This window comes from Sorghum bicolor, chromosome 6, assembly GCF_000003195.3.
Source record: "Sorghum bicolor cultivar BTx623 chromosome 6, Sorghum_bicolor_NCBIv3, whole genome shotgun sequence".
NCBI classification, from domain to species: Eukaryota; Viridiplantae; Streptophyta; class Magnoliopsida; order Poales; family Poaceae; genus Sorghum; species Sorghum bicolor.
The window spans coordinates 60,257,022-60,282,452 of NC_012875.2; the positions used below are offsets into that span (position 1 = coordinate 60,257,022).

Here is a 25,431-nt window from a genome sequence, read left to right on the forward strand (position 1 = left end):
GTCGTTGAACCCTTCATTTTCCGATGCCCATGAATAGATGAGAGCGGATGAAGCTCCAATTACATGTCATTCGTGCCTCAATCGCTCTCCGATGCGGGAACGTTGTGCTAAAGCTCCAAAATCATGGCAAGCTCGAAAACCAAACGACAAGCATCAGGGTAAAAAAGATGATTGAGGTGGGTGCCAGTACTTCCTTCGCCTCGAAATAATTGCACAACTTGTGTTTTTAACGAGTCAATTTTTTTAAAAAAAAAATCAACAAGATTTATATGAAAATCTATTTCACTACTAATGGGACGATGTTTATTTGTAGACAGAGAGAGAGAGAGTGCATGATCAGCAACCACCACGTTAAATCCGGGCCAAATAGCACGAACAGCAAGGCGATGAGAGTACTACTAACGTGTGGTTTATGGTGGGGGAGGCAGCTCATGAACTCAACGCAAAGACTTGAGCGAGCGAGCGAGGCTGTTTAATGCATGGGAAGCCAGCACAGCGAGGCCTCCGCTTGCGTTGCATCGAATTCCACTTTTTAAGTTCCGAAAACTGAAAAGTTTTCGGAACTGTAGCACTTTCGTTTTTATTTGACAAATATTGTCCAATCATAGACTAACTAGAGTCAAAAGATTCGTCTCGTGATTTACAGTCAAACTGTGTGATTAGTTTTTGTTTTCGTCTATATTTAATGCTTCATGCATGTGCCGCAAGATTCGATGTGACAGGGAATCTTGAAAACTTTTTGGATTTCGGGGTGAACTAAACCAGGCCTAATAATCTGGTTGAAGGCGCGCATCCGCCACCCCAACTGCCACACCGGAGGACAGCTTCCTATATTCACTCACCCACCCGGCGGCCGGCCGGCGCACGTACGCGTCCACCGGACCCACCCCCCCTCCTCCCTTCTCCGCGCCCACCTGTGTGCCCGTGCGGGCCCCACCTCCGCGTGCCTGTGTCAGTGGGGAGCGCTGTACTTGCAGCCAGGGCGGACTGGCGGAGGGAGCCACCCGCGAATCTTCTTGCGGCGTGGCCGCTCCATTTGTTTAAGCAGCAAGCAGCAGGAGAAGCAGCGAGTCATGGGACGGGACTACTACAACTACAACTGGAGAAGGGCAGAAGGCAAAACCAAGTGGTTTATCGTTCCTCAAGATCCCCTCCTTTAATTTTGGCTGTCAATTTGTCCTAATCTCCCTCCCGTCATCTTCCCCACTGCCGATTCTTCCACTCTGCCGCAGCAAATTGCTTCTGCTGCGTCCTTTTCCTCCCACTCTCCCTCTCCCACTACATTGGTGTTGTTGATCCTGGAAGCCGCAGCTCCACAAGCTCCCAAAAGCAGTCTCCCAGCTTCTTGCTCCTCCATTTTGTATGTCCGTTGCTCCATCTCTCCTCTGAACCTGAACCCGCGTTAGCTACCTCTCAGTCCTACCCGCCATTGTTTGCAGGAGAGCCAGCAGAGGAGAGGAGAGAGAGAGAGAGCTCGCGACAAGGTTTTGCCTGCACCGCATCGCCCTCTCCCCGCAAGCTCCAAAAGCCAGTGAGGGGGGACTAAATATAGCAAAGGGAGCCCATCATCATCGTCGTCATCATACACTAATGCAACGGGAGAATCGGAGGCAGGAGATACACGTCTGTGGCTCTGTGCTCCTCATTCCTACTCCAAGATCCCCCATTTTCCTTCTCGTTTCCGGCGATTCTTCTTCTTCCTCCTGACTGATGTCAATGGCGATGGTGTGACGCCGAGGGACCCCGAGCGAGCCCAAGAAAGAAACTCCTCCACATTTCCACACCGTCTCGGTCTGGTCTTCGTCTTCGTTTTCATCCCTGAGCTGAGCTTTCCCCCAAGCGCCACCACCACCTCCGTCCTCCCATGGCACTGGTGCCAATGTGATACGCGGAGGTGCGGTTGGTCGGTCCTGAGGAGTGAGGAGTAGTACGGAGAGGGTGGGAGAAGAGAAGGAGAGCCTGCGGCAGCACCGGCTTTGGTTTTGCGCGTCCAGGCGGGAGGGGAGATGGCGGGCGGCGAGGGCTCGGCCGCGGTCGCGGAGGAGGGGGAGATGCGGTCGCTGGCGCTCACGCCGACGTGGTCCGTCGCCACCGTGCTCACCCTCCTCGTCGCCGGCTCGCTCCTCATCGAGCGCTCCATCCACCGCCTCAGCAATGTGAGTGCATGCCCAATCAGCACAAGAATGCACTCTCCCATGATTACCTTACCTGCTTATCATGCTTTCTACTAGTACTTTTCTTTTGTCCATGTCCATTGCGTGTCTGTCTGTTTATGACCATTTTTTTCTCGGATTTAACAGTTGGTTTGTGATTTAAGAGTTGCTGTCAGATATCATAAGATCAGTTGTTGCTTTATTAAGATCATGTTTGGAGAAATTGTTTGCTTTATTAGCACAAACATGCACTCTCGGCTCTATTCAAACTCCATCTGCTGTTACCTTTCTCATTGACTTCGTTAGGTGTCGCACTGTCAGTATCATCAGTCTTTTTTTTCCGCAACCAATGATAGTCCTGTACTTTTTCAGTGGCTGAAGAAAACCCACCGGAATCCACTGTACAAAGCAATGGAGAAGATGAAAGAAGGTCTCCATAATTCCACATATGCATTCTTTGTTGTATTTTTTCATAGGTTGTTTCGTTTGTTGGGCTGTCACGAAAGAAGGCGTGAACTAGGAAGGTTTAACTACCATTTTGCTGCAGAAATGATGTTGCTTGGATTCATATCTTTGCTTCTGGCTGCAACTTCAAGAATCATCTCTGGGGTCTGCATCGATTCCAAGTACTACAACAGCAGATTCTCCCCATGCACCAAAGAAGAGGTTGAAGAATCGATAAATGCAGAGCATGCCATTGCTCACGCACGCAAGCATCTGCTGGAGGTCATCCTGCAGCATTCACTGAGGAGAAATCTAAAAACTAGTTACCATAACCATCAAGGCTGCCGTGAGGTGTGTAAATGTTTTAGAGTTTGGCAGAACTGTCTCGAAGAGTTAATGCATAGCCAATCATCCTACGAAAACTTATATTAGTTTTGCAATTTTGCTTCTTTTGGTATTCTTATAAAGTCCATTTGATGTGCAGGGGTACGAGTCATTTGTTTCGCATGAAGGTTTGGAGCAGCTGCACCGGTTTATATTTGTAATGGCTGTGACTCATGTGGCATATAGCTGCTTGACAATGTTACTAGCAATACTCAAGGTTTTAACCCTTTATCACATGAATAGTATTTCTATATCTCTGTTTTTAATTTGTAGAGTTCCATTTTGAGCACAAATTTGGACTCAGTTTCGACCAAACGCCTTATCCCTGAATTTTTATAGAAAGCAAACGCCAAATTAACCCCTTTCATTGAAGCTTGTATGTTTTCATCTATATATATCAAACAGTGTGTCAGTCTATTGACTGCAAGTTGTAGGATCTGTGATGTAACATTAGCATTTTGAATATGCTATGCACATGAACAAACAGAACATTTACTTGCTTTCTGTTGTTTCTCACTTCTCAGGTTGGTTGTACACACATATATTATGATTGACATTGATGTCACATTGATCCTAATCTTTGCATGCTGTTAGATCCATAAATGGAGAAAATGGGAGGATGAAGCATTCAGGGATAATCATGAATCATTTTCTCGTAAGTGCATCCTTTTGACCCTCCAGAATAAACTACAGAAGTTAAATTGGAAATTCATTTGATGTGAATGTGATGATTCGAAACATTGGTGAAAGGCTTTTGAGAATAAGGCATTTCTTAAATAGTAGTTCAGAATAAGGAAATCAGTAATCAGTTTGTACTGTTCTCGTCTGATACTCTGAATAACACATTATGGGCAAGTGTGTATTAAAACATTGGTCAGGGAGACTTTAGTATATTTTTTAATTCTTGCTTTAGAAGTTCATCTTAGTGAATCTTGCAGGGTGACTGATATCTTTTCTTGAAAATTGATCTGCAATAATTTTAATCTTGTTTTCCTAATAGAAATGTTTTAATAACCTAGGGGTGCATCTGATTCAACAAAGCTTCTCTTCCCTTACTTCTGTAGTTGGAGCATTTTCCTGTCTCATTGGTGATACTAACCATATTGTCATCAAACTCAGTCTGATTACTCTTCTTCTAATTTGCAATTGACAGAGATCGCATATGAGTCAGCAACTAGAAGGCAACCAGCACTTACCAAATCCTATTCATTCCGCTTTTGGAGCCAAAATAATGTGGTCATGTGGCTTGTACGTTGAGGCAAATAAACTTTATAGCTCATCCGAGGCACAATGTTCTGCTTCTATGCTTAGGGTCAAGAAATGTTACTATTATTATTTCACTGTCGCAGTTGCACTTACGATTTGGATGCTACCATGCAGGTTTGCTTTGTTGCACAATTTGGTCAGTCTGTTGTTCGAGCAGACTACCTTATCCTCCGCAAGGGTTTTATAATGGTATGCCAGTTCCTTGCTCTTCAATTCTGAGTAGAAATCTCCTATACTTGGCCTTCAGTATGTTTATTCGTATAGATGGTGTTGGGCCTTACCTGATACTCTTTGTATTGATTTACTGAGTATTGCTATTTTGTAAACCCATTAGAGAGACACACTATAGTTCCATCGATACTGCTGTGTACTAGGTGTAAACCCTTGTTGTCATGTACTCATGTTTGACTTACTGATGATTGCAGACCCACAATCTTCCGCCAACATATGATTTCCACAATTACATGATACGCTCAATGGAAGAGGAGTTTGAGAAGATTGTTGGAGTGAGGTTAGTGTAATAGTAATCCCTGTTTAGTGTCTGCCGTTGGCTGCATATGCATTTCTAGTTTTTTTTTTCGTATTGGAGAAATATGATCAGCTAATAACTTACTCCTTTTGTGCAGTGGACTGTTGTGGGGCTTCGTTGTTTGTTTTATGTTATTTAATGTAGACGGTAAACTTCGAACCCACTTTCCTTCCTTTTTGATATTTTTGTTTCCTCACTGTCCAACGTTTGTAAATGGTGATTTTGTTTTAGGATCGAACCTGTACTTTTGGATAGCAATTCTTCCTGTAACTGTAAGTTGTAGCCTGTTTCTCCAACATTCTACAGCCTAGATTTCTCTGAAAAAAAAAATTGGCCTTAACTGCAATGCGAATGTTGTGTAGCTTGTTCTTCTGGTGGGTGCAAAGCTGCAGCATGTCATCGCAACTCTAACAGCAGAGGGTGCAAAGATGAGCACCTATGGGCCAAGGATACAGCCAAGGGATGATCTCTTTTGGTTCAAGAAACCAGAGTTTCTCCTTTGGTTAATACACTTCGTTCTCTTTCAGGTACCTATATATACTGCTAGGTAATTTGGAAGGAAGCACTTAAGAGATTAACTTAAGCTTACTCGTGCTCCAATTTGATAATTATGCAGAATGCCTTTGAGTTGGCTTCGTTCTTCTGGTTCTGGGTATCATTTCTGTCCAGTCTATGTGTTTCAAATAAATTGTGTGAACATAGTGAGAGCCTTTCCGTTCATTTCAGAAGTTATATAGTAACACATATATTGTTTGGTTTTGCTGCAGTGGCAATTTGGTTATGATTCATGCTTCATCAAAAACCACCTTTTGGTATATTGCCGCCTTATACTAGGGTATGCATTTCAGAACCCCCAGTTTCTACTAATACTTATTGAAATCATGAAGTTGAGAAAAATAGTATCACATCTATATATGTTATATACTTATATGTATGATAAATTCCACCAATACAAAATGTCAGGTTTGCTGGACAGTTCCTATGCAGTTACAGTACATTGCCTGTTTATGCGCTGGTCACTCAGGTAACACACTTATATGTATATGCCAAAATTAAGGTTCACATTAGATGACTTTTCTGATTTATTCATATCAACTAGTCTTAGTTTTGAAATGTTAGAAATGCATCAGTACAAGAAGAATTGATTATATGCATCTTGCTAAATGATATGCTTGCACGCCGACAGATGGGGTCCAAATACAAGGCGGCGCTGATCCCGCGGAGGATCAGAGAGACCATACATGGGTGGGGGAAGGCGACGAGGAAGAAGCGTCGTCGCCGCCGCGGCGACGACTCGACGGCCCGCACGGAGACGAGCACGGTGTGCTCGCTCACGGACGACGACGAGGACGACTTCGACGACCACCACCACGGGCCGTCGGACGAGACCCCGAGGCCCGGGGCCCGGGGCCGCCCGCCGTACCTGAAGATCGAGATGCTTCGTCAGTCGGGCAGCGGCCACGACGGCCCCAGGCCCGGCACCCCATGCTTCCACCCCGCGCCCATGCCGACGCCGGGCGGCGGCCGCGGCAGCGGGCACGCCATGCTCCTGCAGCAGGCCTCCGTCTCCGCGCCGTCGTCGCCGTCGTACCGCGGAGGCAACGTGACCAGGTCGGCGTCCATGCCCGGGTTCGCCGCGCTGAGGATGGGCTCCGGCACGCCGACGCGCATGAGCCATGAGGAGCCCACGTGATGCGCGCTACCCGTGCACGCCATGGATGGCTTGCTAGTGCAGACTGAAGACTGAGCTGCTAGTGTAGCACTGAATTTGGAGGTAGATCACCATATAGACATGCATATATATACACTTATATACGAAAAAATTTGGACGAGAAATGGCTTCTCCGATCCGTGATCCGTGTCGCACACGAGCACCATCCATGGCGAACGAACCACCCAAACGAGGAGCAACGGCAGCGGGTGAACGGACGCCGCAGGTGTACAACAACTCCCACGCGCTGGCCGCAACCGAACGTGCACCCGCCGCCACCGCCAACCAACCATCCGGAACCTACAAATATACACTCGGAAGATCCGGAACCATCGCGTTCTCCATTCCCGTCCCACCCCAGGGCAGGGCTCGTTTTCATTCTCCACAGCTCCGTCGCGACGCGAGACGAGGCGCGCATGCGCACGGTGCCGGCGACGTCTCCACCGTCGCCATGCAGGGCGGCGCCGAGGAGGCTGCTGGGCGTTGCGCAGCCGCAGCCGTCGCCCGTGGCTCTGGCTGTGGTGCCGGCTGCTGCTGCTGCTGCCGGGAAGCGCAAGCCGGGGCACCAGGTCCGGAGGGCGGTTTCCAAGGTGGTGGCGGCGCCATGCAGGCGCGGGATGAGGGTCATCGGCACTCCATGCAAGAAGTGCTGGTACACGCTGCGCCGCCGCCTCCGCTGCTGACTCCGACCCTCCCTCCCATTGCGCAGCCGCTCCTCGTGCACATGGACCCGGGAGAAAGGAGGCGGCGAGACTGCTGCGACGCGGGCATCGACGTCGACGGCGATATCAGATTGTATTAGGTAATAGGTATGGTCATCGTTCCTACGTTAATTCCACATCGGTAATTACCAACGGTGAGCGTGGCGCTGGCGAGTAGGATGGATATAGCGAGCTGGGCTGGATTCGCTACGCACTTTTGAACGAATATATGGTCGAATTTGTCCACAGAAAATGTCACTGGTATACTGTTGGGAATTGGAAATTTTGATCCTACGCCATTAAAGGTTTCACTCCTTAATTGGCTTCAACACTCGACATTGTGTTACTCCAGTCACAGCACCAAAATGTTAAATGTATAAGTTGATGAATGAAATTCAACAGAGGGGATTAATAGATGATGAAGTCACTCACTCATATAGATTCCAACCTACTTCACTAACGCTGTATCAGCAATAGCACACACATATATATATATATTAGATAAGCTGCCTACACATGCCAATTGGGCCAGGAAAACATGTCAGATTCAGACTTGTAGAAGAAACTTTGGTAGGGTAGCAAGCAAAATGGCAAACCTCTTCACACGCCAAGGGAACGGGGTAACAAAAGATTAGCCTGCTGCTAAGTTTCCATGCTACCATACCAAGAAGGGATGCCCAGGAGGAAACAACAGTCAAGGCCCTTGAGTTAGTCTCTGCAGTTCGCCCTGTTCATCCAGAGTTTCCATCAAAGCAGGGGGCGCATACTGTGCATTCCCCTGGTGCTCTTCGGCGTCCTGGCAGAACGAGAGGATTATGGTGTCGATCGACATCTCAACCACCGCAAAGAAAAGCTTCGCGACTATATAGCCGAGGGCCCATGTTACCTGCAGTGTCAGCGTATCGTCACAAGGCAGTATAGCTTCAGGTTTCAGCAAATGAAAATGAAATCTGAGAATCTGAGAATTTCAATGGATAAAATAAGGTTTCAGTTGGCTCACCAGGACAGGGATAACTGGAGATGATATCTTGTTGTGTGCAGACTTGTACTTGTGGGTGTCTAACATCAGAAAGGCAAAAAGCGCACAGAATAGGCTCACACACAGTTTTCCCAGGAAGAGGATAACATCCCCAATGACATTGACTTTTCCAATGCGCAGAATGTTCTTCATTATTAATCCAGTTGCGAGCACTGAAGCTTTGAAGAAACCTTTCCCAGTAATGGCAATCTGCAGCAGCAAAACAAGGTTATAAGAACTTTGTGTTTAACAAAAGAGCCATGTAACATGGATGGCATGCGCTTTCACGTGTTCTTGGTGAAAAATCGCTTTCAGGTGCAGGAATCTCAAGAGTCAACACTGAATAGCAGAATGCCAAGTCAAATGGGTTTAACTATCTGATCGAGTATATAGTTGTCAGTAACTGCATTCAGAACTATTAGGGTGGGAAGAGCTGGTGTGTAGCAAATCTTCATACTGACCATAATGTAGGCATTTCGATTTACTGACTTTAGAGTCCAGTCTATGCAACCCAGGCAGCATTCAGAAGAGGAAGACGTCGCTTTTCCAAAGCAGCTTTCTCGAGCAGAATCAACTAGCTTCAACTTGCGACGGAGGCATTCTAGTATAAACCGCACCCACTCAACGACAGATACAAGAAGTGAACCCAGAGCAACAGATCCAAGGCTGTAGCGCATCAGTCGCTTCAGTGAAGAGACTACAGTAAGAAATGGTATATCATGCTGCATTGAAATTGCTTGAATGATCAGCAAGGGAGAATACATATGCTAAAAACAGGAAAAAAACTGAAAATGGAGAAATTTTTATGTGAAGCAATTCAGTTAGATTTCAGACTTTGACGTGCTTACTGATATTTCACCACGTGCCCAGTAGTACGAAGCAACTGATCCCGCAACCACAGTTGAAGAGCATGCGAGAATGAATTGAGTCGCCCAGTAGCAACCAAACAAGTGGAATAGAATGGCAATGCTGATATGAGGGGTGTAATGGATGTTGTACCCACAACAGTTGTCACAATTTACTTTCCCCAGCTTCAGATCATACGAACAACAATCAGTATTGCAATCATTTCGGACAACTTGACCAGAGCTGAAGAGATGGAGTGTAGCAGAAAACCAGAACATATAAAAGATGGAAAGGATCAGCCACGGCAAAAGTGGAAAAGCTATCAGTGCCTGAACTTCACCAATGACCTTTGCAGCAACCTGAAACCATGTTTAATGGTTATTGGTTAGTGTTTAGGAGCTATCAGCTATGAGCTATCACATTCGAAACAGAGGTGTTTATTGTGGCCCTATGCAATACCTGTCATGTATCCAACTATTTGCTTACCTTTAAGACAGGTGTTGCTATCAGTATACGGCGGACAATAGCTATTGAGGATAGGAAAGCAATGATCATTACTGCTGTCATTAGGATTGTAACAGTATGAAGGTGACTTATTTCCTGGCAAGAAGATAGGACTATCAGATTTCAAGCAGAAGCAGCTATGTCTTGCAACAGATTGATTCAGTTGGAACTTGGAAGTACTTACCCGCCCACTTATGTGAACATATGGGTCACTTTCACCAATGACAACAGTTAAGGGGTCATTGCCTATCCAGCCAGCTGAATGTTTGATGCAGCAGTTACAGGAAGTGAACCATGAATTAGATATATGTACAATCCATAGCTTGAAGCATTCTTTGTGAATAGATACCTTATAACTAGGAACTGGAATAGTGAATCATACCTTTGATGTAAAAGAACATCGTTACAGATATAACAAGGGCATTGAAGAGGACTACTGTTATCCAAGTCATAGCAGCAACGAAATAACGAATCATAAGCAACCAGATCACTGACAGGAAAACAGGGAGGATTCCACCACAAACGATGAACACAGGCCAGGACTTCCCAATGTCTGCAATATATCTCTGCAGTAGAAAATAAACCAATTGAAGTATGCAACATGCTATATACATTACGCCACATCAGGATTTTCTTTAAATGCAAAAGAATAGTTATCAATCTTGAGCAGGAATTTGACATATGTAGTTTAAAGCAAATTCAGGATAAATCATTTGTCACTTGATGTCAGTACAAAACAGCGACTTTTTGTGAAGATAGAAATGACTAGGTCGGCAACAAAATTATGCCAAGAAGTTTACAGACCTTTAATACAGCAGATCTAGAATCAATGGCCTTGTGCACTGTTTTATCAATGAGGATATTTTCATCAATGCTGACACCACCCATCTCATGCCAGTGCTTCAAAGAGACATTGGATGCTCGTGCAATAAATTGGCAGCTCCAATAGACTGAGGGGGAAGGAAATTGAATTGCTTATCTCAGAGTATGGATTTACTGAATAAATAAGTCACACCATACTATCTAGCCCTTATTACTTTTAAAATTATTACTTTTAAAAGGACACACAAAATGACAGCAGAAATAATATTACCATTAACAGTTGGGAATATGATAGGGTAGCATGGACCCTGGAGTTGAAGTGAGCTATTCCTCATGTCTGGTGTGAGAAACTCAAAATAGTCATAGTCCCTATTGATCCAGTCATCAACAGAGAGGTGGATGTCCCCTTCTGGATAATCACAAATAAAGTTCAATCCATCTACAGCTGGATTTGGGCACTCCATCAGGCAGATGGCTTTGGCATCAGCCAGGTTAACCTTGCTGTCCTTGAGTCCACTTTGGTAGACTTGGTTCGGATTCATCCAGTATCTAACATCCAGCTCCTGCAAATTTGGGCTGCCATGCTTGTCGCCACAGATGTTCCCTTTGTAGTCCAGTTCATAAGTCAGCCTGCTTGATGAAAGCACAGGATGTCATCTTTTGTTAAACTGATGTAGATGCAGAGATTAACATTGTTGATCAATCTTTCGTTAGGGTCAGCCAATCTATTTGATAGGGCTAGGAGCTGCTTTCAGCTAAATATGACTAAATTTTAACTGATGGAGTGGGAGCTCCAGAAACCAATCAGATATCATCGACAGTTGGTTGCATGGACAAAGACAGGTCAAACAACTAGAAAATAGCATCAGCATCTGGACCTAAAACGCAACTGCTGCATAAAAAATGTATAATGGTGGTAAAATGGTGACAGCATACAGGTTGCATAAACACGAATACTCAAGAAAATCAACAGCAGCAGATTTTATCCCTGAAAATAGATTATTTATCAGGCCGGGGTTTCACTCACCTGCTTTCTGCCTATGAGAGAATATATGACCACTAACTTTCACCTACTTTCTGCCTTTGAGAGCACAAATTTTTTAGCTGTATTCTGGAATGCTGCGTTTTAGGTAGGGGATGCAATTCCTTGGGCCACAGCTCTTTTAACTAGTATAAGCAGTAAAAGCTCTTTTTTTTTGCTGCCCTCTGCAAAGCTAAAGATGCCTCGTTCTTTACCGAAACATCATGTTTCGTTCTTTACCGAGCCGGATAAACTAAGAAGCAAGACAAAGATTCGCTGCACACTACAGGTGACATACTAGTAGTAGCTTAGCGGCACACGTTCTTTCCCATAGCAAGCAAGATCCGCTACTAAAAATCTTTAACATTGCTTGTTGTTTCACCCAATCGATTTTTCTTTTCGGGACCAACTATTTTCTGTGTAATGGATGAGGGGGGAGAAGTCATCTTGAGCCTCCCACTCCAAAAGCAGCGTTCTTGAAAAAATGTGTGTCAATCAATTCTCAGAGAGACGAGAGCAGCTGAAATTGCTGAGAAATTGAGGTGGCCAAAAGATGGAGAAGGAGCGAGTCCTCGCCGACGCCGAGGCATCTCACAGCCACGGGCACCCAGGCCCAGCTAGGAAGGGCGAGCGCAGATCCTGAGAGGGAGGGAGAGGGATGGGGGGCGAATCTGGCTGACCTGAGCGGGTTGCCCTGGTTGAAGCCGAAGCTGGAGTTGACAATCATGGCGACCCAGAAGGCGGCGAAGAGCACGAGGAAGGCGATGTCGCGGCACCTGCGGTCGTGGCGTATAATGCCGCCGCTGGCGCCGCCTCCCAGCTGCTCGTCGCCGCCGGCCGCCGACGGGTAGCGGCCGATGATCGCGCCGAGGGGCCCTCCCATTCCACCGCCGCCCGCGGCGCCTCCTCCTCCTCCTCCTCCTACCTTGATGCTCGGCTGCTCGCCTAGCCTAGATGCGTGCGCTCCTTGCTTGCTTGCTCGACTCGATTTGGATTCGGCGCGGCACGGTGGCCTTGGCGTGAGCGAGCGAGCGATCTGTGCGTTGCGCGGTGCTGGTGGGGACTGGCCGACTGGGAGAGTGGACAGTGGAGAGTGGAGGGGAGGCACGAGGCAGCAAGCAGCAGGGAGAGTGATGTGAGGAGAGAGGTTTTTGGCTTTTCCTGCTCGCTCCGTCTGAAAAGGAGGTCCGCCACTTTCTGGTCGGCTGCTCCCTCTCTCTCTTTCTCTCTCTATCTGCAAGGAGCCAAGGACTGCTGCTGCAGCGCCGGAGAGGCAAAAACGCACAGCGTCATCAGTCACATGCGCAGCACCTACCACAGCGTACACACGATGTACCCACGCATTCGTGATTCACCCACGCATTCGTGATTCACCGCGGTCAAGGATTGGGAGCTTTTTTACCGGTATGAACTTCATCTTCTGACTATATGTGTGCCATTCCGTCCATATTCTGTTCGTTTTCTTCCGTCTAAGAGGTCTAACACGTAGGTCCCAGCTAGCACAATGTCCTTTTTGCCTTTCTCAAGAGGTGCGCCCAGCAGGCAGGGCTGGAGTTCAACGCCAAGCGCCTCTGACGGCGCGGTTCGCCGACGCGTGCGCGCACTCGGCGCGGTGCTGGAGTCGCTGGACGCGACCTTGGCCCGCGACAGCGCCCAGAGGGTCCGAGCCGAGGCGGGGAGGGCCCCGACCGGGTGAAGCTCGACAGCGGCCGGCTCGGGTTCGGCTGGATTGGGCGCGTGGTCACCGCCGCCGGCCACCACGAGCGCGGTGCACGGGTGGTCCGGTTCCGCGGCGGCGGCCGTGAGGAAGGCCGGGAGCGCAGGCGAGGGCGAGCGCGGTGTCGTCGGCGCAGGCGAGGTCGAGCGCGGGGTCGAGCGGCTCCTCGATCTCCTCGACGCGGTTGACGCCAGCGTCAATCCACGGGCGGCGCTTGAGGGCGAGGACGGCACGCAAGGGGTTGCGGTCGCCGGGCCCGTCGTAGAGGCGGACGCGGAGCGCAGCGGTGGCGTCGAAGAAGAGGTTCCGCTGGCGTGGGTGCGCGATCGCCACGTGGCCTTCGTGGGCGACTCGCTCGCGCGGAACCAGTGCGAGTCCCTGGTGTGCCTGCTCACCTCCGCGTTCCCGGCGCAGCTGGTGCGCGGCGTCGACGGCGGCGACTGCGACGGGGACGGCGACGAGCTCCGCAAGTTCAGGCGCCGGGCGTTCCCGTCGCACAACGCCACGGTGTCGGTGTTCTGGTCACCATTCCTGGTGAACGGCACGGAGAGGCTCAAGTCGCCGACCACAACCGGATCTCACAGCAGCACCACCAAGGCACAACAGCGCGTCCAGCAGCAGGAACACCACGAAGCTCACGACCTCGTTAGCCGCACGGCCGGCGGACGCCAATGTCGAGCAGCAGGAACACCACGAAGGTGCTATGGCAAAGAAGAAGGGAAGCAGAGGATGCAGCGAGCGAGGGGTGAATTGAATTGAAGGGAAGCACAGGGTTGGTGGTAGTTGAACTGACACAGCCTAGGGGTATTCAAGTCTATTGCCAGGCCACTTAACTGCCGTTAGACATTAAAATGAACGGAATGACACACAGGTATAGCCGAAGATGAAGTTAGGCACAGCGGTGCGAAACAACTTTTTAGTGGCATGGTGGTTTGGTCAATCTTTCATAATGGCATACAGGTAAAAAGCTCAAGGATTGGACGACGGTCCGTGTTCCTGCCGGTGAGGATAATGAAGGTGAACGATGTCTAGAGCATCTCCAACGATTTGATATTTTTTCTTTTTTTATGAAATTTGATATTTTTTCTTTGCTATTTATTATAGTTTGCTAACTCTCAAAATAAAATAGGGAGGAGAAAAACAAACCATCTTCAAAAGTTTTGTAAAAATAATTTGGCATTTACCAAATTGTGGACTCAATTTGACTTGCCGCGAAATTTTTGTGCAAGAGAGTAGCGCCGGATTCGTGCAGATCGCGTTTGTCAAGTGCTCCACCAGTTTGCATATATGCACAGCTTGACCAGGTGAATGGTAACTTGCCCAAAATGTTAATCCAAAATGTAAATTTTTTTAGATTCCTTGTGACATTAAATTTTACGGTATATGCATGGAGCATTAAACATGATAAAAAATAAACTAATTACACAGCATGTAATTTGCGAAATAAATCTTTTGAGTCTAGTTAGTCTATAATTGGATAATATTTATCAAATACAAACGAAAATAGTATAGTATCCATTTTTCAAAAAAATTTGGAACTAAACAAGGCCTAGAGTAATCAAGTGTACCACGAACCACGTTGTGTGTACCTATACATGCGGTGTTAGTTGTTTTATCTAGGTATGATGTTGGTTGTATATATCTTATATAATCAGCTTATGGTTGCACAATAGCGCATGGTGCAACCTCAGCATCTTCTTTCTTACCTCTCTTTAGCCTCACGTCTTTCTCCTCTGCCCCTACTTCCTTCCTCGCCGCCCTAGCCAGCAATAGTAGCACTAACGGACACACGCGTGCACCTCTCGACCTAAATAATTGATCCTATTTAGGTCATGTTTGGTACAACCACATTGTGTGGTGAGAAGAGGCAAAATTGGAGGAAAGGTGCAGCCAAAATAAACTAGTATAAACCCATATTATTATGTTTTTAGTGTAAATTGGGGATATATGAGAAGTGTGGCTAGAAAAGAGTATAAAATAAAACATGCCATTTTGGTTTGTGGTTTTAACTTATGTTAGCAGTAAGCAGCTTATAAGGTATACTAAACAAAACCTCAGTATGAAGATATGTGTCACTTGATTTTATCTATAAAGTGTTGTCGTCGAGGTGTGAACAACATGAATAAATATCACTCAACAAACATCAGCAACACAAACATAATTTTTTTGAAAAAAAAAGATATAAGGAGAGTATCTGCTACTAAGAGTAGTCCGTGTCATTTGGTCTTATGTGTAGTTTGGTTGGTTAATAAATAGAGCATAACATTCAGTTAATTTTAATCTAGATACATAACATGGAGCGTGATTTATTTTTGAAAAAAATATGAAATTAATTTGATAATTTTACGAGCTAAAAATTTTTTTTCTATAATTCTTAAAAGATTAAACTAGATTTTAGGATTTGATTGTGTAAATTTTCTATGTAGGAAAAAATAGTGTGACGAACTGACGACTGCGGTTTTTGCGGCCGCAATAAAGTAAGGCTTGTTTAGTTCCAAAAATTTTCAAGATTTCCCGTCACATCGAATTTTGCGGCACATGCATGGAGCATTAAATATACATGAAAACAAAAAGTATTTGCACAGTTCATCTGGAAACCGCGAGATGAATCTTTTGAGCCTACTATGATTGGACAATGTTTGTCAAATAAAAACGAAAGTGCTACAGTGCCGTTTTTCAAAAGTTTTTGCGAACTGAACAAGGCCTAAGCGAATGGAGTAGATAGGCCGCAGTGATTGCACTAGTACGCTACGTACCTTCATTCATAGCGCCAGCTACTTCCTGTCTAGTGTCTCCTCCGACTCCAATCCAATCCATCCCCACCCATTCATGGACCATGGATCATCACCATTGCAGCTTGCAGCTATAGCATAGTAGGTCGATCTCCAAACCGAAGGGAGAGAGAGAGAGAAGAGCAGAGTAGATCGAGCGAGGTTGATCGGTCAGGCCACCAGGGACCAAGGGAGGCAAAGGGGTCCCGGATCAGTAGGCGGCCGGCGCGGATCGGAGAACCAGGCGAGACGCAAAGAGAGGAGGAGGAGGAGGAGGAGGACATCCGGTTGGAGTACTCGGGAGAGGTAGCAGGACGACGATGCTTGGAGGCCGTCCCCTCTTCGTGCTCTTCGGCTCCTCCATCGTGCAGTACAGCTTCAGCAACGGCGGATGGGGCGCCGCGCTTGCCGACATCTACGCCCGCAAGGTACCACGCTACGCCTGCTGCTGCGGGCATCGCATCGTATCTGTGCGTCTTTGCTTCTCTCATCTCCTCCAGGCTCCAGCCCCACCTCCTCGCCGGCGCCGGTGGTGGCAGTGAGAGATCGAGATGAAGAAACAGATTTCCTCTCTCTCTGTGTGTTCTGTTGGCTAGTCTGTTTCTGGTGCATTCGGAACTGAACCAAAGCAATCGGTCAGTCAGTCGTCAAATCAAACAAATTAGGTTCTGCACGAATTAATGTACCATGTTCCATTATTCACACCACCAACTTTCTGCATGGAGGCCGGTCATCTCCACTTCTCCATGATTGTTGTTTGCACAGTACTGTACATCTGCTTCCCAAAACGATATATACCTATGCTAACTAGCCTGTGTTTTAAAGGATAAGAACGGCACCAATTATAACAAAATCTTGATCCCTGCTTCCTTTGATCCCTACAATGACTAACACAAAGGTGAAGGAACATGCCAAGCTCTTTAACTTGAACTCAGGGGATTGCTCAAAAAAAAAAAACTTGAACTCAGGGGAAGGTCATAGAGACTGGAAAAAAAAGGACTAAACAGCGGAATTCTCAACTTGGACCCAATTTGGGGCTTCTATGCTATGCCTTCCTATTCAATATGCCATCTATGCTATGCCTTCCTATCATGGATACTTTTTGTATTTTGCATGCATGTCCTTATATGGAAACTTCTTATTTAATATTTTGATCTGATATATATCTTCATTCGTATCTAGCTAGGCATGATAACCTGCTCTCTGTTGACTATGTATATTACTGCTAATTGATTCTGTAAGACATGCTATCTGACAGCATCTTTAAAATGTCTATGACAAAAATTGGCTACTTCATCTTATAAAATACATAAATGTTTGGAAAGCAGAAGATCTGGGCTAGGAAAATCTCTGCACCACTAGGACATAAAACTGCACATTTTCCGTCATGACAGATAATTACATTTGCATCTGGTTTTATCTGTCAATCTGGTTTTATCAATCCAGAAAGAACCTGCCACTGGGACAACTTTATAAATTTAGTGGCCCAACTATTTTATATAACATTCCACTATATATATATGAAAGGTCAATCAACCCTACTTTTAAAAAAGAAGTAGAAGAAGAGACATACATTGGAAGCATATATTTTTAAAATACAAGTATATTGCACAGTTTGGTTTGGTCACTAGATTCAGCTCTTGGTTAACTGATTTCTTTGTGCAACTTTCATTCTTGTTATTATAAAATCACACAAAAAAAAAACTAGTGTATAGCACGGTGTCCTGAGTTTTTTATTTTGTGATCTCACTAGGGCAACTGGTAAGGTAAACCCAATCATTCACATCTTATGTCAGATTAACCTTCGGGTCAGTTTATTGGTGAATGAAAGTACCTAACTAGCAATGTTTTTACTTCAGTAATGCTTATTTCTGCTTGCTATTCATTCAGGCTGACATCCTGCTAAGAGGATATATCGGCTGGAACACAAGGCGGGGTGTTCAAGTGATGGACAAAGTGTTCCCTAAGGTATATATGGTCTGGATCGCTAATTTTGTTTGTGTATCTCTATTTCAATAGTTATATTTCTCTCTACAAGATTTCATTTTGGGGCATGTGTAAATTTCTTACAGATTTCGCCCTGTTTTTTGATCATTGATAACAGCTACTGCCTAAGTAATATAATCCTCTTCTGTGCAGTTTTTCTAACGAGAGGAAGTCTGCTTCTTCCCTTCGAGTCTATTTCTTCCATTAGTCTTAGCTAACGACATTATGATAAACTGCTGATTACTTGATCATTCTTTAACTTGTTTATCATACCATAATGAAAGTTTTCAGTAGTTTTTAGTTACCTATCTATATGATGACACACGTGTACATTCTCAAGGACCAATACTATGATGTAAAGATCCTAATCCAATTTACAAAATAATCTTTGACGATATTAAAAAATGAGCTGGCTATCAGCCAAATTTTAAATGATTTTCTACCCTCCATTTGCCATAGGATTCAGCAGTGCAGCCATCTTTGGTAATAGTTTACTTTGGTGGAAACGACTCCATTGCTGCTCATTCTTCCGGTCTCGGGCCTCATGTGCCACTAGATGAGTACATAGGAAACATGAGAAAGATTGCAGAACACCTAAAGGTAGAGTATCGATTAGCAAGATGTTCCTGGAATGTAGATGCACCAGTAGCTAGTTGTTTGACAGTTGGTTTGCCTTTGTGGTCAGAGCCTCTCTGAGAAGACACGAGTCATTTTCCTGAGCTGCCCACCTCTGAACGAGGAGATGCTTCGAAACTCAACCAGGTGAGAGATCAGTTGTATGGTGAATCCAGAGGCTTGTTGCCATATAATTGAACACATGGAACTGAACATATTATGTGTGCAGTAGTACTATACTGAGTGAGATCGTCCGGACCAACGAAACCTGCCGTCTGTACTCTGATGCTTGCGTAGCTCTGTGCAAGGAGATGAACCTGAAGGTGGTTGATCTCTGGCATGCCATGCAGAAGAGGGAGGACTGGATGACTGCATGCTTCACGTGAGTTGTTTGCTGTTTGTTCTTGTCACCGGCCTGAATAAGAAGACGATAATTTTTGTGTTGCAGGGATGGGCTGCATCTGTCTGAAGAAGGGAGCAATATTGTGGTGGAAGAGATCCTGAAGGTGTTGAAAGAGGCAGAGTGGGAACCATGCCTGCACTGGAAGGCGATGCCGACGGAGTTTGCTGAGGACTCCCCCTTCGATCTTGTCTCCTCCAGCGGTGACGCCACCGTGAACCCGTCGGAGTGGACAATCCACAGGAAAATACCGTGGGACTGACTTGTTTGTGGCCTTGATTGGCTCCATGGCTGGATGCATACATGCATGCATTTGTTCTGCCTTGATGGATTTGGAATGAATCATGATGCTCAAGAATAACAATGGAGGACTAGAGTTAAGGGAGCTGGTCATGGCCGGGACAGTATGATACAGTCATCTTATCTATTTGATCAGACCTCGCTCTCTCGAAGACTGATTGATTATTATATATTGTGTTTTCCCCATTAGTATGGGTGTGTTCGGATTGATGGCAAGGTTGGCTAGGATGCATCCATGTGTTTCAGGGATATAGCCATTCAAGTTGTGTGTTCGATGATATGTTGACGAGCCAATTGTTTGGTTGGATGCAATGAGAATACTCGACTAGCTATATCTCATAACTATATAATATAAAGATAATAACATGAAACCACTCTCCCTATTTAACCAGTAGACAGTTTATCGGAGGTAAAATGGGTGAAATTTGGTGATGTGGGCCCCAAGTTCTTTCATGTTAATGAAAATATCAAACACAAAAATCACTGATCATCTTAAAATTTTTTAATGAAATTTTTGTCTCCAGCCATCAAGAAAAATGCTAAAATCAACTGGGAAGCATATAAGGATAGGCTGGGTAGATCTGAATTTCGCAACACCATCTTTGACCTTGAAAATCTTTATTCAAGCAATCACTTATCTCAGTTTATTAGAGGAACCTTTTTACCAGTAAAGAAATGTATTAGCAACTGTATCAGAGTAAACGGGAAAAAAAAGATCAGTAGGGATGGCCCTCACGTGTTACCCGTGGTTACATTAGAAATAGAGATAAAGATGTATCAAGAAAAGAAAAGTATGTATTGGGATTTGGGAGAAGAGAAATTTTTATTGGAAGGTGACAATGACAATTATTTTAGGACAAATTAAATTTACATATATGTTATAAGGTTAAGTATTTTTATACAGAGAAAGTAGCTAGTACGATACTTCCACTAATTTATTTAATGATGAGAGATATATGAATGTTGATATTATTATTTTTAAGAATGTTAGACTTTGGAGAAGTGTTCCTGTCGAGGGAGGGATATGCGGTACAACTGACTGGCCAACTGCCTGACTTGCCTTCAAGAGCCGCGGCTCTTGAGTCTTGAGCTTGAGAAAAAATACATAAGTCCTTGTCTATTTCTCCTCTTTTCTTTTTATAGCAAAAGTATAAGAGAAAAATTTCATAATTTTTTCTAATAAGGTTTGTATTTTTAAAAATATTTTTAGAGAAATCATTATGCCATAATGTTATGTGATTGTGCTGGAGACATTAGTATGATCCATAACATATATTATTCTAAATATATAAATATCAATTATATCTATCACTAATACTAAATTACGAAAATTTCGGTCCGCCACCGCCAATCTGTCCGCCCCTTCGGAATCTGTCTATCCCTTCCGATTCACGTGGCTTCAAACATTGTTGGAGGACAAAAAAAAAGCTTTTTTAAGGTTCTCAATGCAAAATCTTCTATATACATCACAATAAGTTAAGAAAAGTATAGGGACCTAAATGTAAAATGTTTGTCCTATTAGTTTATTTTTTTACTCCTTCAATAAGCTACAAATTGATAAATACGTAGTAATTCATAGGAAAATCTAAAAATTACAAAATAAATTTTGTTCAGCTCCACATATGTAGATCCATGCAGTAAACAAAAAATATCATAAATTTTAGTATATCTTTTTGCTGGAGATGCTTGTCTATGCTTTTTAGTGTAAAATTAAAAATATAGTTATCTTGCTCCAATTATTATGAAAATTTTATGGTAGTCTATTTAATGTGATGCTTGATTTGTGGTAAAAGTTTTAGCACCATTCCTGCATATCTCACTGATCGACTAATTTACCTAGATTTATGCTTGAGGATGCTTCCACTACCTTCGCACGACGTGTTGTTATGTCATATAAATACTTCATAAGCCCATGTGTTCATAATCTACATACATTTAACTGATATATCATATTTTATAGGAATCCTAATCTAAATAAAAACAATAAAGCTAGCAACAAATTTCTCATGTTTTAATATAATACTAAGGTATATTAAGAGGTAATATTAGAGTAAGATAAGGTTTGACTAATTTCTATTTTTATTATTAAATAAATATATCTCCAAGCTACATATTATTGTAAATATTAACTATCTAATACCATAGATGTTATGGTTATTAATAAAATAAATTATGGACTTTAAATTTTATAAAAAGAATAAATATAAATAGATATGTAATATTATGTCATTGCTTTATATGGTCATTTGATGTTTTTCTCCCGTTGCAAAGCACGGACATATTTGCTAGTATGTGCTAATTTGTCAAAAAATATTAGAAAAAAAGTTGCTCAAAAAAAATGAAAAAAGAAAAGAGAAAAAATTTTATAGGCTTTTATCTAGTGGCCCATCAAACCCACGCATCGCCGCCTTCTTGCAGCGCAGCGCCGACGCTCATCTTCCTCGCAGCGAGCGCAGATCTTCTGCTCCTCCCCCCACTCGCGCTCAGGCTCGGTCCCAGGGATAGGATCTTCCGCGCGTCGGCGGCCCCCCCCCTCGGCGGCGTCCAGCGACGGAGGGGCAGTCCCAGGCTCGGCGGCGGCGTCGGCGGCTCCCCTTCCCGCCTCTCGCCAGTCGCCTCGCGCCCTCGCTTCCGTCCTCCCCGCACCGGCCGGCGACCCTGCGTACGCACCTCCCTCTCCCCTCCCGCCTCTGCTGTTCCCGTGGGAGCCCGGCCAGCTGCCCAGGGTGGCCGGGCCTTGGCTCCGCCGGTGCTCAAAACACAAGCTTGTAAGGTTTTCAACTTCCTGTAGTAAGTAGCAACCGTTAGTTTTGAGATGAATTTCCCTGAATGAACTGTGTGGAAAAGATAATTTCAAAAATGAATGGAGAGTCAATGCTTGAACTATTGATCGGCTGTTTTTGTTGAACACGATTTTTTATGGAAATTAAGGACAGTGACATCATCAACAGCAAACACTTCCAAGTTCCAAAGGCATAAAGGGTCGCTTATTTTTTTTGAGAATGGTATTAGACTGTAATTTTATAATGTCCTGTGCTTTCTCTTAAATAGCCGAGAAATCTTTACTCTCGACAGTTTATACTTTGGTTCACGTGATTGTGGACTTCTTGCCTTTTGAATTGAACATCTTTTGCTCCCCTGCTTAGGAATACCCAAGTGCCATCGTGGGTTCAGGAGAAGGATGTACGGGAGGCGTGCATCGCAGCTGCTGAAGGAGATCGACTCCTCTGAGGCTGGCCAGCTCGCGCCATTCAACGTAATTCACGCTTCTCTGAACTCACCTGCAGTTACTAGTTTGGAATCATAGTGATTGCTGCTTCTATCTTGTTTGTGTCTGTGACAGTGAGACAGGCTGCAATTTTGTATGATCTCGTGTGTTCTGTGTTCAATGGATGAAATTGAGTGTAGAAAACCTCTTGTATCCTCATTTGCATGTGTTGCTTTACTTCTGTGGTAGCACCTAAAAAATCATAAACCGTCAGATCAAATATTGTTGGTTTGGCTGACAAATGTGCCTGCAAGCGCCTTTTAAACTCTTTTACCTTCGAAGCATGTTAGTTAGTATGTGCTATCTAGATTTGGAAGAAAATCTTATGGGACCAGGTTTAATCCTCCATCAAGTTAAACCCTATCCATACGTATGAATTTAGATAAAAAAATCACTACATGTTTCATTAATTCATAATCATATTTTTTACCATGTGTTTTTAATATGGATGTAAACAATCATGTGTTGTGAAATCTTCAGAATGAAACTAAGTCAGCTGCAATATTGTTGACATTATATAGTGCAAAAAAAACCCTAAAAAGGTTGAAATTTTTATATTACTCTTCCATTATCAGAAGCAATGTGACTTTGGTAGCTGCAGTTCCTTTTAGTTTTTTTCGTTCCTAATATTCAGTCTCCGAAATGTGCAGACTGACGTGTTTGATCAGGTGATTAGAGAGTGCAATGAGCACAACTCACAGTTTCAATCATTGATCAGGTAAATTTTATCGTACTAGAATGTTGGGTTGTTGACCATCTTGATCCAAAATTACCCTGATTGATAAGCATTTCCAGTGCACAGTTTACTTACTAGACCTGGCTTATGGCAGGAAAATGGTTGAGCAAAACTTAGACATCGAGACAACTAGAAATGAGGATCACTATGGTGCAGCTATCCACCATCTTTCCCTGCTCCGTAACAAAAGATGCCTGATGGCTTACATGTACAAATTAAAAGTTCACAGATGAGCTACCTTTTGTTTCTCTGTTTTATGCTGGTAGCGCATGCTTAAAATTGAATTTGCATGTACTGTAGCTAAAAGAATTACTTCCAAACAGGTACAACCGAGCAGAAGTTATTCAGAGTTTTAGATGGAAGGTTGGTCCTGTGCTTCCTCACGACATACAAGAAAAGCTCCATTTCTCAGAGAAAGAGTACTTCAAGAACCACTCTGCAGCCATTAAATCATACATTTCAGAGATGGATATAGATTTGACAGTGGTATGTTTTCTATTTCTTATGCTTTCTTAGGGATGAGATATCACTTGTCAGACTTCTTGTACCCTTTATTACAGGATATGGTTCCTCCCAAGGATCCTTACATTCAGGTTCGGGTGCTGGAGGACATTGGCGAAGTATCTCTTGGTGACCATTCTGTCTCATTGACCAAGAACTCACTCCATTTCCTAAGGCGCACAGACGCTGAACAATTTATATCACAGGTTTGCTATCTGTTTCTTCGCGATGTCCTTCTATCACTATCTCTTTTGGTAATAATATGATGCTGAACTTACTATAGGGTCTTATGGAAGAATTTCTGGAGTAGAGATCACATATGAATATATGATGCACAATAGGTATGACTCCTTGCATTTTTATCTTACTTAGATGTACTTTCAGTAGTGTTTTATAAGGGCCAAAGTTTACTTGTAGATCAGTGAAGACATGATATTTTATGTGCATATGGATAGTTCATTTGTCACAGCTAAGTGCATAGATATTCAGTTTAGGGTGTTTATAAAATATAGATACCAACTTTGAACCTGTTCTGTATTTGGACTTGCTTCTTATCTTAAACTATACATGTGTGAACTGATTATCTTGCAGGATGTGCGCTGCCTCTTTCTCATCAGTGCTGCTACCTGGTGGAATAGCACTGGTGATGCTTGAAGAGACTATTTGCAACAACGAAAGGACACATGTCATCCTGGGTCTGTAGGGTACATGAGACGTTTTCTGTACCAGGGAGCTTCTAACTAGTCGCCGGCAATGATTTCTTGCTCTAGATGATCGAGTGAAGTTTATAATAACTCTGTTAGTGGCAGTTTTCTTCATGATGTATTATTTTGTAGTAGAACTCGCAACTTTGTAAGCTGTAAAAGCAGTCTTACTAAATCCATTGCCTTGTTAGTCTGTTTACATGTGGATTCCTTTTGGTCAGTGTGCCATCCAAGAAAGCAGATGTTGATAACATTTTAACTTGTGTGTTAACATTAGTTTTGCTCGACTTAGAAACTTAATTTTTCTGTGTACTTCTTGCCCTCAATGTGGTAAAATCACAGTTCTCTCAGACTTTGAATCCTAGCTCGTGTCAGAAGCTACAGCCTTCATATATTAGCCATGAAGCAAGATTAGTGCACTTCTTGCAGGAAAGTTTCTGCTTGCTGGATTTATGTAAGGGCACTCATAATGCAAGATTTTATCATAGAGTCCAAGACAATTAAGTACATATTATTTATGGTATTTTGCTGATGTGGCAGCATATTTATTGAAAAAAGAGGTAGAAAAAATAAGACTCCAAGTCTTATTCAGACTCTAAGGCCTTGTTTAGTTCACCCTAAAAACAAAAAACTTTTGAAGATTCTCCGTCACATCGAATCTTACGGCACATACATGGAGCACTAAATATAGACGAAAATAAAAACTAATTGCACAATTTATCTGTAAATCGCGAGATGAATCTTTTAAGTCTAGTTACTCTATGATTAGACAATGTTTGTCAAATAAAAACGAAAGTGCTACAGTCCCGAAAACCAAAAAGTTTTCGGAACTAAACAAGGTCTAAGTTCACATTATTCAAAGTAATAAATAACTTTATACTCTATGATAAAATCTGCATTGTGAGTGTCCTAAGGTTGTACTTTTATTCTTGGGAACTTGTAGACTAGTATTCCTGTCTCGACAACAGTTGATATCTAGAGACTGTTGGCTGCAAGAAAAAAAAGTACTGTTGGCTTTAGCTTTTGAACGAACT

At 43.9% G+C, this 25,431-nt stretch overlaps 4 protein-coding genes across 7 annotated transcripts; 3 read left to right on the top strand and 1 right to left on the bottom strand.

Moving 5' to 3' along the window:
• On the top strand, window positions 1,024–7,434 carry LOC8076479 (MLO-like protein 14). Of its 2 annotated transcripts, XM_021463348.1 has the most exons (16): window positions 1,024–1,360; window positions 1,440–2,156; window positions 2,526–2,583; window positions 2,701–2,948; window positions 3,082–3,198; window positions 3,576–3,636; window positions 4,135–4,229; window positions 4,362–4,436; window positions 4,673–4,758; window positions 4,874–4,923; window positions 5,008–5,048; window positions 5,139–5,303; window positions 5,393–5,428; window positions 5,544–5,611; window positions 5,740–5,800; window positions 5,963–7,434. In XM_021463348.1, the coding sequence occupies exons 2-16, from the start codon at window positions 2,007–2,009 to the stop codon at window positions 6,467–6,469; spliced, it is 1,818 nt and encodes a 605-aa protein (XP_021319023.1). In that variant the 5' UTR covers window positions 1,024–1,360; window positions 1,440–2,006; the 3' UTR covers window positions 6,470–7,434. The 2 variants fall into 2 exon arrangements, with proteins under 2 accessions (XP_021319023.1, XP_021319022.1); XM_021463347.1 differs by having other exon boundaries at window positions 1,024–2,156.
• On the bottom strand, window positions 7,601–12,577 carry LOC8076480 (choline transporter protein 1). The gene is made up of 10 exons (XM_002448743.2): window positions 12,080–12,577; window positions 10,650–11,008; window positions 10,361–10,506; window positions 9,939–10,122; window positions 9,741–9,814; window positions 9,539–9,652; window positions 9,055–9,411; window positions 8,668–8,928; window positions 8,189–8,416; window positions 7,601–8,074 (listed from the first exon to the last, which is right to left on the bottom strand). The coding sequence occupies exons 1-10, from the start codon at window positions 12,280–12,282 to the stop codon at window positions 7,883–7,885; spliced, it is 2,118 nt and encodes a 705-aa protein (XP_002448788.1). The 5' UTR covers window positions 12,283–12,577; the 3' UTR covers window positions 7,601–7,882.
• Window positions 15,851–19,516, top strand: LOC110436361 (GDSL esterase/lipase CPRD49-like). Of its 2 annotated transcripts, none has more exons than XM_021463276.1 (6): window positions 15,851–16,315; window positions 17,778–17,855; window positions 18,333–18,473; window positions 18,559–18,635; window positions 18,721–18,870; window positions 18,937–19,516. In XM_021463276.1, the coding sequence occupies exons 1-6, from the start codon at window positions 16,208–16,210 to the stop codon at window positions 19,148–19,150; spliced, it is 768 nt and encodes a 255-aa protein (XP_021318951.1). In that variant the 5' UTR covers window positions 15,851–16,207; the 3' UTR covers window positions 19,151–19,516. The 2 variants fall into 2 exon arrangements, with proteins under 2 accessions (XP_021318951.1, XP_021318950.1); XM_021463275.1 differs by having other exon boundaries at window positions 15,852–16,315; window positions 18,718–18,870.
• LOC110436362 (DNA replication complex GINS protein PSF1-like) lies at window positions 21,593–24,697 on the top strand. 2 transcript variants are annotated; one of them, XM_021463277.1, is made up of 8 exons: window positions 21,593–21,956; window positions 22,335–22,444; window positions 23,107–23,174; window positions 23,287–23,400; window positions 23,516–23,678; window positions 23,753–23,899; window positions 23,977–24,034; window positions 24,285–24,697. In XM_021463277.1, exons 2-7 carry the CDS (start codon window positions 22,370–22,372, stop codon window positions 24,001–24,003), a joined length of 594 nt encoding a protein of 197 aa, XP_021318952.1. In that variant the 5' UTR covers window positions 21,593–21,956; window positions 22,335–22,369; the 3' UTR covers window positions 24,004–24,034; window positions 24,285–24,697. The 2 variants fall into 2 exon arrangements, with proteins under 2 accessions (XP_021318952.1, XP_021318954.1); XM_021463279.1 differs by having other exon boundaries at window positions 21,593–21,850.